Raw genomic sequence first — 15,768 nt, 5'->3', positions numbered from 1 at the left:
CAACTGTTGAATGGATAATAAATGAAACAAAGCTATTTGATGGCAACGATAATGTAATAATGGGCTTTGGGTGTACAATGTACCGTTTTGATTAGAAAGATATTACTGGCCTGTTTTGTTTTCTCAATAAGGCAACTAAAGCAAGACTGAAGCCAGGTTGAAGCTTTGAATACAGTAGAACTGCTCCTCGTGTGGTGCGGCGGGGGTCAGCTAACCTTCTCTCGTCCTAGGGCTCCGTTGCGTACGTGCCCCAGCAGGCGTGGATCCAGAACGCCACACTAAAGGACAACATCGTCTTTGGCCAGGAGTGGAAGGAGGCCTGGTACCGTCGAGTGGTGGCGGCCTGTGCTCTGCTGCCAGACCTCGACATCCTACCCGCTGGAGACGACACTGAGATTGGAGAAAAGGTATTTGCCGTTGGTTGAATCTTAAATCATTGCAAAGATTTCATTTTTTATGTTTAACCAAATGCCCTTGCACAAACACTCAATATCATCTTTTTGGTTTGTTTAATTTAGAATTTTCATTGGAAAACTGGGACCTCGTGACTGTGACAGTTCACTATTCCTTAATCACAGCCTGTTTCTTTGTGGTCCTCCTTCATCCATCATGGTTTCCATGTGTCTCTCTGCAGGGTGTCAACCTGTCTGGGGGTCAGAAGCAGCGCGTGAGCGTTGCCCGGGCGGTCTACTGTAACAGCGCCGTCTACCTGCTGGACGACCCCCTCTCTGCTGTAGACGCCCAAGTTGGAAAGCACATCTTTGATGAGATCATCGGGCCCCAGGGGCTCCTCAAACACAGGGTAGGGCCTGACAACTTAGCATCTTGAAGTTATTGTATCCAGAACATGTGTTACTAATGAGTGTACCAACAAAGTAAAAAAATATATATTCAAGTTTCAGCTACATTTGTAGTGTAGGAGGAGGGAAGAAACGCCAAAGTTGCTTATCACTAATTCACTCTCACCATGGCCGTGATAACCCCCACTATGAGTCTTTACTTGTTGTGGAAGTACCAGAGACGTCTGAGAACCCAATGCATGTTGTTAATTTCCCCAATTCTCCTATTGGTGTCTTTTTTCATTTCACTTTTAATTGCAACATTTCCTGTATCTTATTTAGACACGCGTGCTTGTGACCCATGGCCTGAGCTACTTGCCCCAAGTGGACCTTATCCTGGTCATGGTGAATGGCGAGATCACTGAAATGGGATCCTATGTCGAACTGATGTCTAGAGATGGTGCCTTTGCTGAATTTCTCCACACCTATGCCAATGCCGAGCAGGAAAACATTCCTGATGTCACCGGTGAGAGAAGCACAATACAACAAACATACACAGACGCAGATATGTTTGAAAACATGTTTTCATGATTTAGTAGAAATCATCCTTTGATTTGTCATGTTGATGGGGTTCATAGCCGTTGGGTTAGGTAATTGAGTCACCATCTCCAGACTGAAAAGTAATAATAAAAGCACAATTGTAATTCCAGATGACTACATCTTGTCATCATCTCATTCTGTTTTATCTGGTTTTTACTATTTCAGCTATTTCTGTGCAAACCTGTTTCTTTCTGTGTTCACTATTAGAATCGGTTTACCTTTTGTATTCACTTGTCTTCCCTGCCCTTCTGTGAAGATAAAGAATATGATGAGAAGAATGAAAAAGGAAACGCTGAAGGTATGGTCTATGTTGTGATATTTGTACGGGAACATCATTGTTTGTTCCCTGTGCATTTGTATTTTGCGCTAAAAAAACACGAGATCTAGCGTCACGCTATCATCAGAGTACACCTATGCCCTATACTTTGGATTGAAGTGCCAACCACGTTTTTCAATAACATACACAACTATGAATAACGTCCATGCACCCCCTAATGCCACCTAGATGCTGGTCCCCTGTGAAGGAGTGAACAAAATGACAATAGACTAAATTCAACCTTCATAGCCATTTAAACAAGGTACAAGACCAATAAGAATAGGTATCCATAATATGTATCCTATTAGTATACTATAGGATATATAATATATAGTATTTAACTATTAAAACCATCGGTGATCGGTATCGGATCGGCTGATCACACATAAAATATCTGCCTGAAAAAACCTGATCAGTGCATCCTTAGGGAGTAAATAGAAAATATATATATATTATATTTCTTTAATTTCTCCTTGTGAGAGAAAGCAGAGGGCCCTGCCCCCGACTTAAAAGACAGGCTCAATAATTTTGTTTTAATTTCGGGAGTGACTGAAATAGTAAAAATGCATCTCAATGCGAGTTATACTATAACTATAGCAATGTTTATCTCGCCTTTTTATATAATTCCTCAAATATCGACAGCAGCACCGGGTACGTCGTAGCCTCTCGATACTACACTAAGTAATAATTCAGCCCGCTTAATACCGGTTTTAGGTACCAATCCCGAGCAGAGAGGCAGGGCAGGGGACAAAAAAAGACTAAACAGGCAGTGTGGCCCACCAAGGCCCCAGAGTGAGACGCTCCAAGGCCCCAGAGTGAGACGCACCAAGGCCCCAGAGTGAGACGCACCAAGGCCCCAGAGTGAGACTCACCAAGGCCCCAGAGTGAGACTCACCAAGGCCCCAGAGTGAGACGCACCAAGGCCCCAGAGTGAGATGCACCAAGGCCCCAGAGTGAGACGCTCCAAGGCCCCAGAGTGAGACGCTCCAAGGCCCCAGAGTGAGACGCACCAAGGCCCCAGAGTGAGACTCACCAAGGCCCCAGAGTGAGACTCACCAAGGCCCCAGAGTGAGACGCACCAAGGCCCCAGAGTGAGACTCACCAAGGCCCCAGAGTGAGACGCACCAAGGCCCCAGAGTGAGACGCTCCAAGGCCCCAGAGTGAGACTCACCAAGGCCCCAGAGTGAGACGCACCAAGGCCCCAGAGTGAGACTCACCAAGGCCCCAGAGTGAGACGCACCAAGGCCCCAGAGTGAGACTCACCAAGGCCCCAGAGTGAGACGCTCCAAGGCCCCAGAGTGAGACGCATCAAGGCCCCAGAGTGAGACGCACCAAGGCCCCAGAGTGAGACTCACCAAGGCCCCAGAGTGAGACGCTCCAAGGCCCCAGAGTGAGACTCACCAAGGCCCCAGAGTGAGACGCACCAAGGCCCCAGAGTGAGACTCACCAAGGCCCCAGAGTGAGACGCACCAAGGCCCCAGAGTGAGACGCATCAAAGAGAGTGAAGGGTATACGAGCTTCAGAAGGGCATGAAGGCCTGAAGAGGCAGCGACGGCTGTGTCCGCCGAGGAACAGAATAATACACAGCCTGAGCTGACATAGCCAACAACTAAGTCTTGAATTGTGATGTCTTGTCAGTAATATTCATAGACATGTTTAATCGCATAAAGAACTGATCTTAATTCTGTCTTTTAAAATATATTTGAAGACGCTGTTACCAAAAAAGGTCTACTTCATAGCAGTTCAGCCTCTCTCATTAGGTGAGTTGAATCATCATTTGCATTTTTGAGAGCCAAAGCTATGTTTTTGAAATACCTGTATAATCTGTATTTCAAAATGCACAATGTGAAAAAAATAATTAAGTATCTCTATTTGTTAACAAGCTGCAAGAGAGGTAACGTGGCAATGAGCGAGGCGGGCAGTAAGGTCCTGGGGAGGAAAGCCAAGAACATACAAGTAGGCAAACTGACAGAGGCCGACAAGCTCATCACTGGACGGGTTAGTAAAGGCAACAGGGACATTGAACAGGCCAAGTTCTTTGTTTAGCTTGTGTTCCGTTTTGCTTTTGAATCTGCCTTCAACCATTTTCTTAAATCCTCCTTTTCCTTTCCAATAGGTGAGGCTAGCAGTATTCTGGGAGTACATGAAGGCCATCGGGGTGGCCCTGTCCTGCATCAGCTTCCTACTTTTCCTTGCTCACCATATGGCCTCCCTCTTCTCCAACTACTGGCTCAGTCGGTGGACTGATGATCCTATCATCAATGGCACCCAGCCGTATAGGAAGATGAGATTGGGTGTTTACAGTGCTTTAGGCCTATCCCAGGGTAGGCAACAGTCGATTTTAAACAGGGGTGTCTCTTATCGATTCGTGGGAAATATCACAGATTTGAAACTGTACGCCTTTTTAAGGAAATGTTAATTTACCCCCACTTTTCTTTTTGTCTACAGGCTTTGCAGTCTTCAGCTATTCGATTGTAGTGTCTATCGGTGGCATTCTAGCCTCCCGGTATCTCCACCAGAGCATGCTCCATGATGTGCTGCGATCACCCATTTCCTTCTTTGAGCGCACCCCAAGTGGAAGCCTGGTGAATCGCTTCTCCAAGGAGATGGACACGATTGACTCAGTCATTCCAAGTATCATAAAGATGTTCATGGGCTCCATGTTTAATGTGCTGGGCTCCTGTGTGGTCATCCTGGTGGCCACGCCCCTTGTGGCCATCATCATACCCCCATTGGGACTGGTGTATTACTTTGTGCAGGTGAGACACACTCTCTTGGTACATTAGAAAACACTGTTTTTATCATGATATACCACCATTGCTTTGCAAAATCAAACACTTTTCTTCATCTGCATGTCATGTTGACTAAACAGGAAAGATTAGGATTGAAAAGAACAGTCTCCTATCTTCAAGGAAATGATCTGACAAAACCGCAATGCCTCCCATGACTATTCCCAGAGGTTCTATGTCGCATCGTCCAGGCAGCTGAAGCGATTGGAGTCTGTGAGCCGATCACCGGTCTACACCCACTTCAATGAAACCCTGCTGGGCACCAGTGTCATCCGCGCCTTCGGGGAACAACAGCGCTTTATCTTTGAGAGTGACCGGCGTGTGGACCGCAATCAGAAGGCTTACTACCCGAGCATTGTGGCCAACCGGTGAGCAGATATACATTTGGATATTGATTAATATTGTGACGAACAAAACGCCTAAGGTGGAAAGAGGAATAGTAGTGTATTTGTACCAACATTTTTACCCAAGAAATATTATCAAACATCCTCAGTAGTAGCATCATCCGTAGCTATGGAAATGTTGGGTGAGTGTTGGATGAGTTAACTAAAGAAAATAAAGAATGTTTGAGTGGATGCTAAATTTGATGCCTGGTCAAGATTTGTCAAAAGATATGAAGCAAAAGAGTGAAACCTGTTCACCTTGATTTTAGCGAGGGACCCAACACCAGAAAAACAGGAGTGCAAGTAGAGTTAACAAAAAGGGGGTTATTTCACCCAAATAAATCCTAAAACGGGTAGGGGTAAACAAAAACATTATCCTGGTCAAAATAATATCAAGATGAATGAATGTCAGCAGAAAAACAGCACTGGAACGCTTTAAAGACATAACTGTGGGTGTGGTCAATTAAGGAGACGACAAACACACAGAAAATAAACACACACAGGGTGAACACAACATGGGGCATGAACGCCAGGCGGGACAATACTGTATATGAAGACGATAGCGCTTTTCAGTTCATATTCTTTTATGAGATCTGTTCATTCCATTGTACAGGTGGTTAGCAGTACGCCTGGAGTTTGTGGGAAACTTTATAGTGTCATTCGCTGCTCTGTTTGCTGTCATGGCCCGCGAGAGTCTGAGTCCAGGGATAGTAGGACTGTCCATCTCTTATGCCCTGCAGGTAAAAAAACTACAACATTGCACATACACTTGACATTACACCTGTTCATCTAGACAATTAATATATTTTCAGGTTTCTCCATGCTAATAGTGTTGAATCTAGCCTTTAATTTTGTATCTAGCCTTTCATATGTAATTTCTGCAGCTAGGTTTCTCTCAATCAAAACATTAACAAAAGACATCCATGTATATCGATAACTTTCGGAAGTAACTTGGGATCAACTGAGTTTTGGACCTTGAAAATTGTGATTCGGGCTGAATTCCTGTTCAATAATAACATCTGACCCTGTATTCAAATTTTGGTTACATTAAGATTAGTTTGTGTATGTAGGTGTGTTGTATGTGTTCGTTGAAATTGTTGTCTTTCGATTCGTTTTTTGGTATTTATGGAATCCCTCATACTGATTCAGGAACTCCGGATTGATTCTATTCAGGAATTCGGCCAGCTTTCTTCTATTCGGGAAAAAGCCATCAACAACCCTTCTTCCAACACTTGATCATGTCTTGATTCAGAGTGTAACGATTTTACTCATTTTAAACATAAAAATAGTCAAAGCTATTGATCAAAGATGTTCTCTCGGACTGATAAAAAATAATAGCTTTTGTCATAGTAGCGTAGTAAGCTAGATTGATATTTCAATATCATGTCAATAAATAAGGTCTCTACTGGATATCTTTTTTTTTAGGGGATAAGCTGATAGGACATCATTGACAAACGACAATGAAACAGTAACCTTGAATAAAACTACGCAGTTCTCAGGGTTTAAACATTGTTTGAAATATTTGAGATTATCTAAGTACATACTATTTAACGTAGGTTTAGTCGTTTTTAGATATTTTAATACGGTAATGTAACATATAATAACTTTAAGTTTAACTTTATTGTTTATCTTTATTGTTTAGTGTTCTGATTTGTAATCACTTATCTCTCTGCCACTTTGCAGATGACTGCCTCTTTGACCTGGCTGGTAAGGATGTCATCTGAACTTGAGACGAATATTGTGGCAGTAGAGAAGGTCAAAGAGTATGGTGACACTGAGAAAGAGGTAAATTAGTATAATATTGTCTAGTCTTTGTCCTTACAATGTGTAAACCTCCTGATTCTGGAGTCACTCTGAAGATATCACAATTTATTTTAGCACATTCAACAAAGCTTAATTCATTATAACATTCAATCTTTGACAGAAATTGTGCTTAGCCTTAGCAAACTAGAATAGGATATCGGGCATAACCAACAGGCATATTAATGGGCACTGAGTGGTTTACATCAGGCAGATGATAAAGGAGAGTGAATAGATGTAAGTTTTCTTTGATGGATTCCTTTATGCATGTGGGCGACTGGTATGCAAAATGCAATGATACAAATACCCAGTTGTGCAAGGGACACAGTAAAAAAAGTTTTCTTTTTATTTGGAAATCAATGCCCTTCTTTACAAATGCATTTTAAATCTCTATTTGAACGTGGTTATGAGATGGCGATGCAATGGAACAGGCAGGAACGGTTGTATGGGAGATGTAGACAACCATTGTGAAAACCACCTCTGGAGGTATTGTTCATACAATCTGTGATGATATGGCGATGCAAAGAGAGATGTTTTCTCTGGCAGAACAGGCATCAGGAGTTGTAAGACAAATATACAATTGTTTAAATCTATTCTTTGCCGGATGATCCTTTCACAGAAGAGCCACAGAAGGTTGGCTCATATCTGAAAAAACCCCACCTACAATTAATCGAAAAGCTATATTTTATGTGACATAACCTTTTCACAATGGGTGAATTTTAAATATATTATAAATAGTAGAAAATTGAATTGAAAGTGACCAAGCGATTGGAGAATATTTTTTATAAATTATTCTGAAAGATAAAACTCCCCTGCCTTGCAATAAACATTTTCTAAAATACAGACCATGTAGATGGTCATTGCTTTACTTTTGTAATGTTCAATAATGTGCAGGAATAATAATAATGTAACTTGTCAGTTTATACACAATACACAACTTGTCAAATTATACATAAGGCAGGAAGTATGGGACCAGCACAAGCTATTGGCAGGCCTGTTATAGACCTAAGTTGCTTTCTTGGTTATTCCATTTTTGAGGTACCCAATGACACAGACTCTCCAAAACTGAGAATTCACGCATCATTACTAGAACACCCTCCTCTCACCACATCACCCCTATCCTTCACCAGCTTCATTGGCTCCCGGTTAATCTACACATTCAATTTAAAATCCTCCTCTACACCTTCAAAGCCATCCATAATCTTGCCCCCACATATCTAACAGACCTCATTCAAACGGCCCCTCCCTCCCGTGCACTCTGCTCCTCCTCCTCTGGTCACCTCACTGTCCCCTCTGCCCGTCTCACCACCATGAGGAGCAGAGCCTTCAGCCGCTCTGCTCCTCCTCCTCTGTTCACCTCACTGTCCCCTATACTGTTAAATCACTCTTTCTCTGTCACTCTCTCCGCTCTCTCTCTCCTAGGCAGAGTGGCAACGAGAGTCCTCCATCATCCCTCCAGGATGGCCAACAGCGGGCCTCATTGAGATCAGGAACTTTGGTCTCCGCTACCGAGAGGACCAGGATCTGGCCATCAGCAACATCACTGTCACCATCCTGGGAGGAGAGAAGGTACATTTTAAATAAGCTGAATGTTCTCATCAAGCAGAGGAATAAGGGGATCCCTGCTGCCTTGGGACCGGTTTGCCCCAGGTCAAGGTTAATGTTAGATAACACTAGGAACAGGTAGGGAGGCTCCACAGTACAAGGAATAGAAAACAAGCCTTCAATTATTAAAATAAACCACATCACTGGAAATAATGACCACAGAGAATGTAAATATTAATACAATTCTTTAATGTAGTATTTTATCTCATTTAAACATTTTAGTATATTTTGTGTCCAACATTATGTATTGTGTAAAAATGCTTTTGCAATACATTTAAAAACCGTTAGAATACACTTTGAGACACAAATTAATTAAGAAATAATTGGGCCAAAATGTTGCTTAGATTGAGCAGACACAGCGTTGGAGAACAACGCCTCCTTTAGTGTGTGGGGAACGTTAATCCCTCCTGCAGAGCACACAAAGAAACCTCATTGCGGAATTGAACTAAGTTACCCGAGGATGGGATATGAAAGCCAAGTGGTAAACTAGATGTGTCACCACATGGCCATTTTCTGAAGAAAAACCTCCATGCATCTGGTCTACGTGGGCCAAAATAATTAGACAACTCCCGTTCAGGTTTGGACTGATTGATTTGACTTTCCATATTAAATAATAATAATTCTGTAAATATTAATTTAAAAAGTATAAAATGTTGCAGCTCACTGATATATGTGCAAATCTATGCAATGGGCTTTAATACCAACACTGTAGGAGGAGATAATTACCGAAAATAAGGCAGAAGAACTACAAGAAAAAAAAAATGACACGTTAACAAACAACCACACTAACTAGACATGTCACCGCATGTGCATTTTCTGAAAGAAATGTGTGTTGTTGCGTGAGCCAACCCGTCGTGTGCGCAATATTCTGTTAGCAGCTGACATGCTAATACTAGCAAGGCTTAGTCGTTCCACAGGTACATCTTTCTCTTTATATCTCTTTATCTCTTTATAGAGCACTTTGCATAACTTTACTTGAATGTCAAAATACGGCATTTAATCTGAGAGTATTCTTTTACGCGCAGAGACATGCGGCTTCATTTCCCTTTCCCCCCCAAAAAAACTGGGAAATGCAATTACAACCCACATTAATATTATTAATAATTAATTACAGGCTCAGTTCGATCGTTTGTTTGATTCAGATGGTTTTCTATGAGCTGTTCAGAGGTGCGTGTCAACCCCACTGGCAGCAAGTAGGCCTACTTTAATTAATATTCTTAAGAAGTGCCACAAAAAATAAATAGTGTCTGTTTAATAACAAAAATGAAAAAATGGTAATCTAACAAATTCATAATATGCTGCACTGTACAGTTTGTTCTGTCTGACCGGCGTGTGATATGTCTATATTCTATAGGTCTTCTATATTGTCTATATTCATCCCGGTGTGAAACAGTGGCAGAGGGCCAGTCCCTCAACCCACTTTTCTAGGGTTCAGTGCGGACACTGGAAATATTAAACATTTTGTAGTTTTGGCTCAATGCCCTTTTTTACAAAACCAAACACAGAAGAAAAAACACAGAAGTATGGAAGCCATATGGATAGCCCAATCTTAAAGGATTACTTTAGCCACTGACCCGTTGTTATTATAAGAGACTGACAGGATGAAAAGGATCCCTACAGAGAAATACAGCTTTTTTATTAGCCATTTTTGTACAATGTGTTTGTTATTGCGTCCATCCAAGTCTCGCTCAATGAGAAGGTTCACTCAGAAAGCTTGTGTGTCAGAAAATCCAACAAACTCTTTACGGCCCTCCGCTCTCCAACTCTAAATAGTGTTTTCCCTGTTCCTGTTCCCGCAACAACTCAACTCTTAACTCAGATTTCAGAATGAAACCTCTCCTGAGCAAGACTCAAACAATAACAAACAGACCACATCAAGCGAAAGGTAATAAGAAGTTGTACTTCTCTGTTGTCTAATCACAATCTGAGGTAATAAGAAGTTGTACTTCTCTGTTGTCTAATCACAATCTGAGGTAATAAGAAGTTGTACTTCTCTGTTGTCTAATCACAATCTGAGGTAATAAGAAGTTGTACTTCTCTGTTGTCTAATCACAATCTGAGGTAATAAGAAGTTGTACTTCTCTTCTAATCACAATCTGAGGTAATAAGAAGTTGTACTTCTCTTCTAATCACAATCTGAGGTAATAAGAAGTTGTACTTCTCTGTTGTCTAATCACAATCTGAGCCTTCAGTGGCAAAACCGAGCACTTTTAGAGGACGTACATGTATGCCTGTTTCCTGAATTACGTCTTAAGCATTCTTGGTAATTCTTTTTTAAATTGCTTCTTAAGTGGCTACTTAATTTTGCATATGTCTGATTCATTACTTACAACATACATGAATGTTTAATTCCCCTAGGTGGGTATTGTCGGTCGCACAGGAGCAGGAAAGTCGTCTTTGACTCTTGGGCTATTTCGAATCATTGAGGCAGCTGAGGGCCACATCTGCATTGATGGGATTGACATTGCCAAGTTAGGCCTGCATGAGCTGCGCTCAAGGATCACCATCATACCTCAGGTAGGACCCCTCTGAAAACCTTACAATGCATAAAAGGTTCATTTCAGTTTTTAATATTCTTCTCAATTCCAGGTTAACAGTTTAGCTTCTTGATCTAATTTATGCTATATGATTGACTCTTCTCAAACACTACCCCTCCACACACATACACACAGTCATAGATAAGTTATGAGAGACTACCATGTCTCTAATCTCCAGGACCCAGTGCTCTTCTCAGGCTCTCTGAGGATGAACCTGGACCCCTTCGATGGACACTCTGATGAGGATGTATGGAGAGCTCTGGAACTGGCCCATCTCAAGAGCTTTGTGTCTGGTCTTCCTGACAAACTGGACCATGAATGTTCTGAAGGAGGAGAGAATCTCAGGTACCGGCAGTTCATTAACATACAGTACATACACACTCTATAGTGTAAGGGTTAGGGCTAACCCAAACCCTATAAGTAGTAGTAACAATTTCCCAAAATGAATACACATAGAAATAATTATCCATGATTGAAATAACAATACAATAGCATTAAGTTAAAGAAAAACAATAACAATCCCCTGTGTTAAGAAGCCATTCCAAACTTTTCGCAAGATATACTGTATACGTGAGTGTTATCAGCAAATAAATAAAACAAATATTACATTAACTTCTCAGCTATGAGAATGCTATCCTTCCAATGCCATATTTCTCAAACTTCTTCATTAATAATCCACAATTAGTAGTATTGAATGCTTTATTTAAGTCCATAAACACACCAGTGCTTGCCCTTACGTTATATTATTAGTACTTATTAGAATATAAAAATCGAACTAGGTTCTGCTTCAAACTTTATTAGTATGGTAACAAAGCAATCACGGAAATAACTGAATAGTGGACGACAAACAGAAGCCACAGACAACATCAATATAAATATTACAACCATTATATTCACAGAATATATACACGTTTCCTGGCTAGTGTGCTTGCAAAGTCAACTCCAGTATTTTATTTGGTTTCTTATTAGGTGTCAAGCAGTGAAGGTGCAGGAACCCAATGTTATGATTAACAATCAACTATAGTCGCCCCTATTTGAACAAATCTCAAAGGTCAGAGTTGCAACACACAACTCTGTGAATCAATCAAGTCAATCAGGACTTCAGAATGTGAGTGACGCTGAGAGAATCTCAACGCTGACAGGCTTTCAGTTTCTTGCGAATTTCAGGCGAATTTCATGCCAAAGTTAAAATATTTAAACTTGAGCGAACACGCGAATGAGGCCAAGCCACGTCATGGTAATTGCAAAGCAAGCCACACTATTGTTATCGTGTTTATTAGGGAGTTTGTAATTAATAGTTTTATTATAAGGGGGCCAAGCACAGTGTGCAAGGCACCCTATTGGAATTTGGTATCAGAATATCTGTGGATACCTAATAGGTTATTGTCAGGGTTCTTATTATTCCTGATTTGTAATTCCTATAGCTCAGCCCTTTATTGCACAAATATTTTCATTTTGGTTTTTAATTTTTCCCTGACTTTTGTATTCCCGGTAAGCAGGTCCTCAAAACATTTGGCATATCAGCCTAACCTAACCCCTAACCCTAACCCAAATGGATTAAGAATTCTGAAAATATGTGCACATGCCCTATTTCGCATGATGAACATTTTTACCATTCGGACCAATATTGTCCGTTCAATGTGATAGATTTTTACATGTACATTGAAAATTCTTTGTCAGATCCAGTTTTCATATGAATTAATTATGGATAAATATCCCAATAATTTTTATTGATTGTGTAAAACATGGCAGTTGTGGTGGCAGCAATTCAATATATGCGCATAATATTTGCGTATATCTATGTGCATGAAGCCTTGCACATAGAGGCCACCCTCCTGAACATGGGTGTAAAATGAAATCTGAAAAATGAAAAAAATAGGGTTAATAATAAAGCGCCATTTCCATCATAAGTCTGCATAAGAAGGATGCAGGAACTTGAAACTGGCCAAGAGAAAATCCAAGAGATAATTGAAACAAGCCCACTTTTCTTGGGATAATCAGTGGGGTCAGTGTAATGAAAAACTTCCCCACATCTACACTGACTGATGTCTCTAGTGACAATAAGTCTGGTTTGTAGTTGTCATCTACACTGTACTAGTTTGTTGTCATCTCCACTGACTGATAGTACACTCACTGTCTCTAGTGACAATAAGACTGGTTTGTAGTTTGGGTTAGGGTTAGTTGGGTTAGGGTTAGTTTGGGTTAGGGTTAGCTCTTTCAACGCTCTTTACTAAACCGACCAGAGACAATAATTGGTATGGAAGAAAAATCATGTTAGCCATTGAAACGTATTGTTCTAAATACCAAGCAGATCAATACTAATGGAGCATCTCCACCGGGTATGCTTCAGACCAGCACGCCTCAGCCCAGTAGTGAGGGTACGCTTCAGACCAGCACGCCTCAGCCCAGTAGTGAGGGTACGCTTCAGACCAGCACGCCTCAGCCCAGTAGTGAGGGTGCGGTACAGCCAAGCTCAGTTACGGCTCACGTTTCCACCGCCGACAGTAACCCTTATGGTGGGATAAGCCGGACGGCGATAGCCACGGCAGCTACATAAGCATGGTGACCTCATAGCAGCCTGACACAGTGTAGCCTGCTAATAAATTCAAGGAAAAAGAAGAACGCGACACAATGAACAAAGAGCAACAATGGAGGACGTTCAAGAAGGACGTCAAACTTTTGCGCAACATTTTCTTCAATAAACAAAGCTTTCGTCATTGTCCAGAAATACCTTGCGGGTACTGTGTTTGTTTGTTATTATCCCCCTGTCGCACGGAAGGGACGATTCTGTCGACCAATCAACGGACGGCGTGTGTAGGTCAAACTTGCCGGCACCCTTTCAAGCGTCTCAGTACCCCAACGGAGTAGTACTGCGAGACGAGTACGGCTCATTACGGCTCAGTCCGGATCACGCCCACTTTTGGCGGTGGAAAGGCGACCCGTGCCGCACCTTTGCAGACTGAACCGACCCGCACCCTCCGGTGGAAATGCGCCATGAGCAGACTTGACACTTCGTTTCAGCACCAAAACAGAAGTGTAGGCCTACCAAATTAGATTGGACAGGGTTTCTTTGAGCTGGTCAGATGCAGGTGATACCACTGGTTGTATGAATAGCCTTATCTTTAAAAGTGTGTTTAGATCTAAAACATTCACACAAGTCCATTATTGTATTCATACCTGTTGTATTTAACATTGTCCCTGATTGTCCATCTGTGGTATGTCTGCAGTCTTGGCCAGCGCCAGCTTGTATGCCTTGCCAGAGCACTGCTCAGGAAGACAAAGATTCTGGTTCTGGATGAGGCCACTGCAGCCGTTGACCTTGAGACAGACGACCTGATCCAGTCCACCATCCGCTCTCAGTTTAACGACTGTACCGTCCTGACCATCGCTCATCGCCTCAACACCATTATGGACTATAAAAGGTAGCATTACAAATGTCCTACACACAATGCTGTCCCATCTCTTTTCACCACATCTTATCAGTGTTGTCTTTGTTAGGGTCCTGGTGTTGGAGAAGGGGAAGATCGCAGAATTTGACTCTCCTGCTAATCTCATCGCTAAGAAAGGAATCTTCTACAAGATGGCCAAAGACTCTGGGCTGGTTTGAAGGACAATAACTGGAATCTCTGAAAATACCAAGATCTTACTGCTTATTAACTTGGATAGTCAATTTGGGACCATGACCAAGTCTGGAACAGGGCCATGTAGTAACAAAAAACAAGAAACCATTTATTTTGAAATATTTGGACAGAACAGATTCTGTATCAGCCAGTCTGTTAAAGAAATACTATGCTTAAATGTATGGAGCTACTGCAGTAGTAATTAATCTCCTGACTGTATTTACAACTGTTCTATGAGTGGGGGAGCCCAGCAGAGAACCTGCTCTGTGTGGATATGGCGTCTTTTGCTCTGCTTGTGCCATCAGACCAAGTGACCATCTGTCTCTCCTCAGTCGTCATCTTTAACGTCACCTGGGAGCTGAAAACATGGTCATTCCTCAGCAAAGCATTTTATTTATTCATACAACCCCAAACCACACAAGATGTTTTTTATTACGAACTTTGTTTAACCTGATCAATCGCTGCATAGAGAACCTTAATGTCCTCATTGATCAGAGAACCTAATGGTTTACCCGGTGGTTCCCAAATATCACACTTTAAACACCTTGCTGGAAAGCTTTGATTTGCAAATAACCATGAATACAAGGCAAGCATTTGCAGTTTATTGTTTAATTATTCAGCAGTATTTCCTTTTAGCATTATTTTCCTGTTACCTTTTTTATTATCAAATGTTTTTTGTCGGCATGGAAATCTCCTGATTTATTAAAACGTGTTTATTTGTGGTTTTGAAACTTGCTTGGGCTGTAAACATCTAAATATGTTTTAGTAATTTCCCCCGCACTATGATAAAAGTAAAATGTGTTTAATGTATATTTACTTAGAACTGCTTTAACGATACCCGTGGTCACACACACAAACACACACAATTCATTACTTTGTCCTTTAGAACTTTGTCCTTTTTGTTAAAGATATTCTACTCAGAAGTTGATTTTATTTATGCAGTGGGCAGACCACACCGTGTGGATTTTAAACCTTTTAAAGACTTAAAGGTTTACTTTGTTTTCGCTGGTATCTAATTAGGTGCTTACAGATCTCTACATACAGCAGCATGTTGGTTTGAAAAAGATGTGTACCAAAATACAGTAAGACCACGTTTATTGTCGTTTTAGAATAAAACATAAGGGGTACCATTTGTCATTATAAAATAAAACAATGGGTACCACTGATGGATTTGTTATAGAATAAAAGATAAGGGGTACCACTGATTGATTAGTTATAGAATAAAACAATAAAACATAAGGAGTACCACTGATTAGTTATAGAATAAAACAAAATAAAACATAAGGGGTACCACTGATTGATTAGTTATAGAATACAACATAAGGGGTACCACTGATTG

General features: G+C 41.3%; 1 protein-coding gene across 3 annotated transcripts in view; it reads left to right on the top strand.

Annotated features, from left to right (window-relative positions):
- abcc1 (ATP binding cassette subfamily C member 1 (ABCC1 blood group)) overlaps positions 1–15,201 on the top strand; it is a 60,545-nt gene extending 45,344 nt beyond the window's left edge. Inside the window, exons 17-32 of one of the 3 annotated variants that reach the window (XM_084469426.1) lie at positions 231–407; positions 635–802; positions 1,122–1,305; positions 1,636–1,677; positions 3,404–3,455; positions 3,579–3,693; positions 3,812–4,019; positions 4,144–4,454; positions 4,653–4,852; positions 5,481–5,607; positions 6,551–6,652; positions 8,090–8,236; positions 10,631–10,789; positions 10,988–11,154; positions 14,037–14,231; positions 14,308–15,201. In XM_084469426.1, coding sequence (XP_084325552.1) covers positions 231–407; positions 635–802; positions 1,122–1,305; positions 1,636–1,677; positions 3,404–3,455; positions 3,579–3,693; positions 3,812–4,019; positions 4,144–4,454; positions 4,653–4,852; positions 5,481–5,607; positions 6,551–6,652; positions 8,090–8,236; positions 10,631–10,789; positions 10,988–11,154; positions 14,037–14,231; positions 14,308–14,416 — 2,463 coding nt within the window. In that variant the 3' untranslated portion in view covers positions 14,417–15,201. Of the gene's footprint in view, positions 1–230; positions 408–634; positions 803–1,121; positions 1,306–1,635; positions 1,678–3,403; positions 3,456–3,578; positions 3,694–3,811; positions 4,020–4,143; positions 4,455–4,652; positions 4,853–5,480; positions 5,608–6,550; positions 6,653–8,089; positions 8,237–10,091; positions 10,158–10,630; positions 10,790–10,944; positions 11,155–14,036; positions 14,232–14,307 lie in introns of those variants that run through there. The other 2 variants (XR_014633656.1, XM_084469427.1) reach the window with 2 other exon arrangements.
- Positions 15,202–15,768: the final 567 nt, after the last annotated feature.

This window comes from Micromesistius poutassou (assembly GCF_964030765.1).
Source record: "Micromesistius poutassou genome assembly, chromosome: 6".
Classification (NCBI taxonomy): Eukaryota; Metazoa; Chordata; class Actinopteri; order Gadiformes; family Gadidae; genus Micromesistius; species Micromesistius poutassou.
The sequence above is the reverse complement of the archived record's forward strand: the minus strand, read 5'-3'. Positions and strand labels throughout refer to the sequence as shown.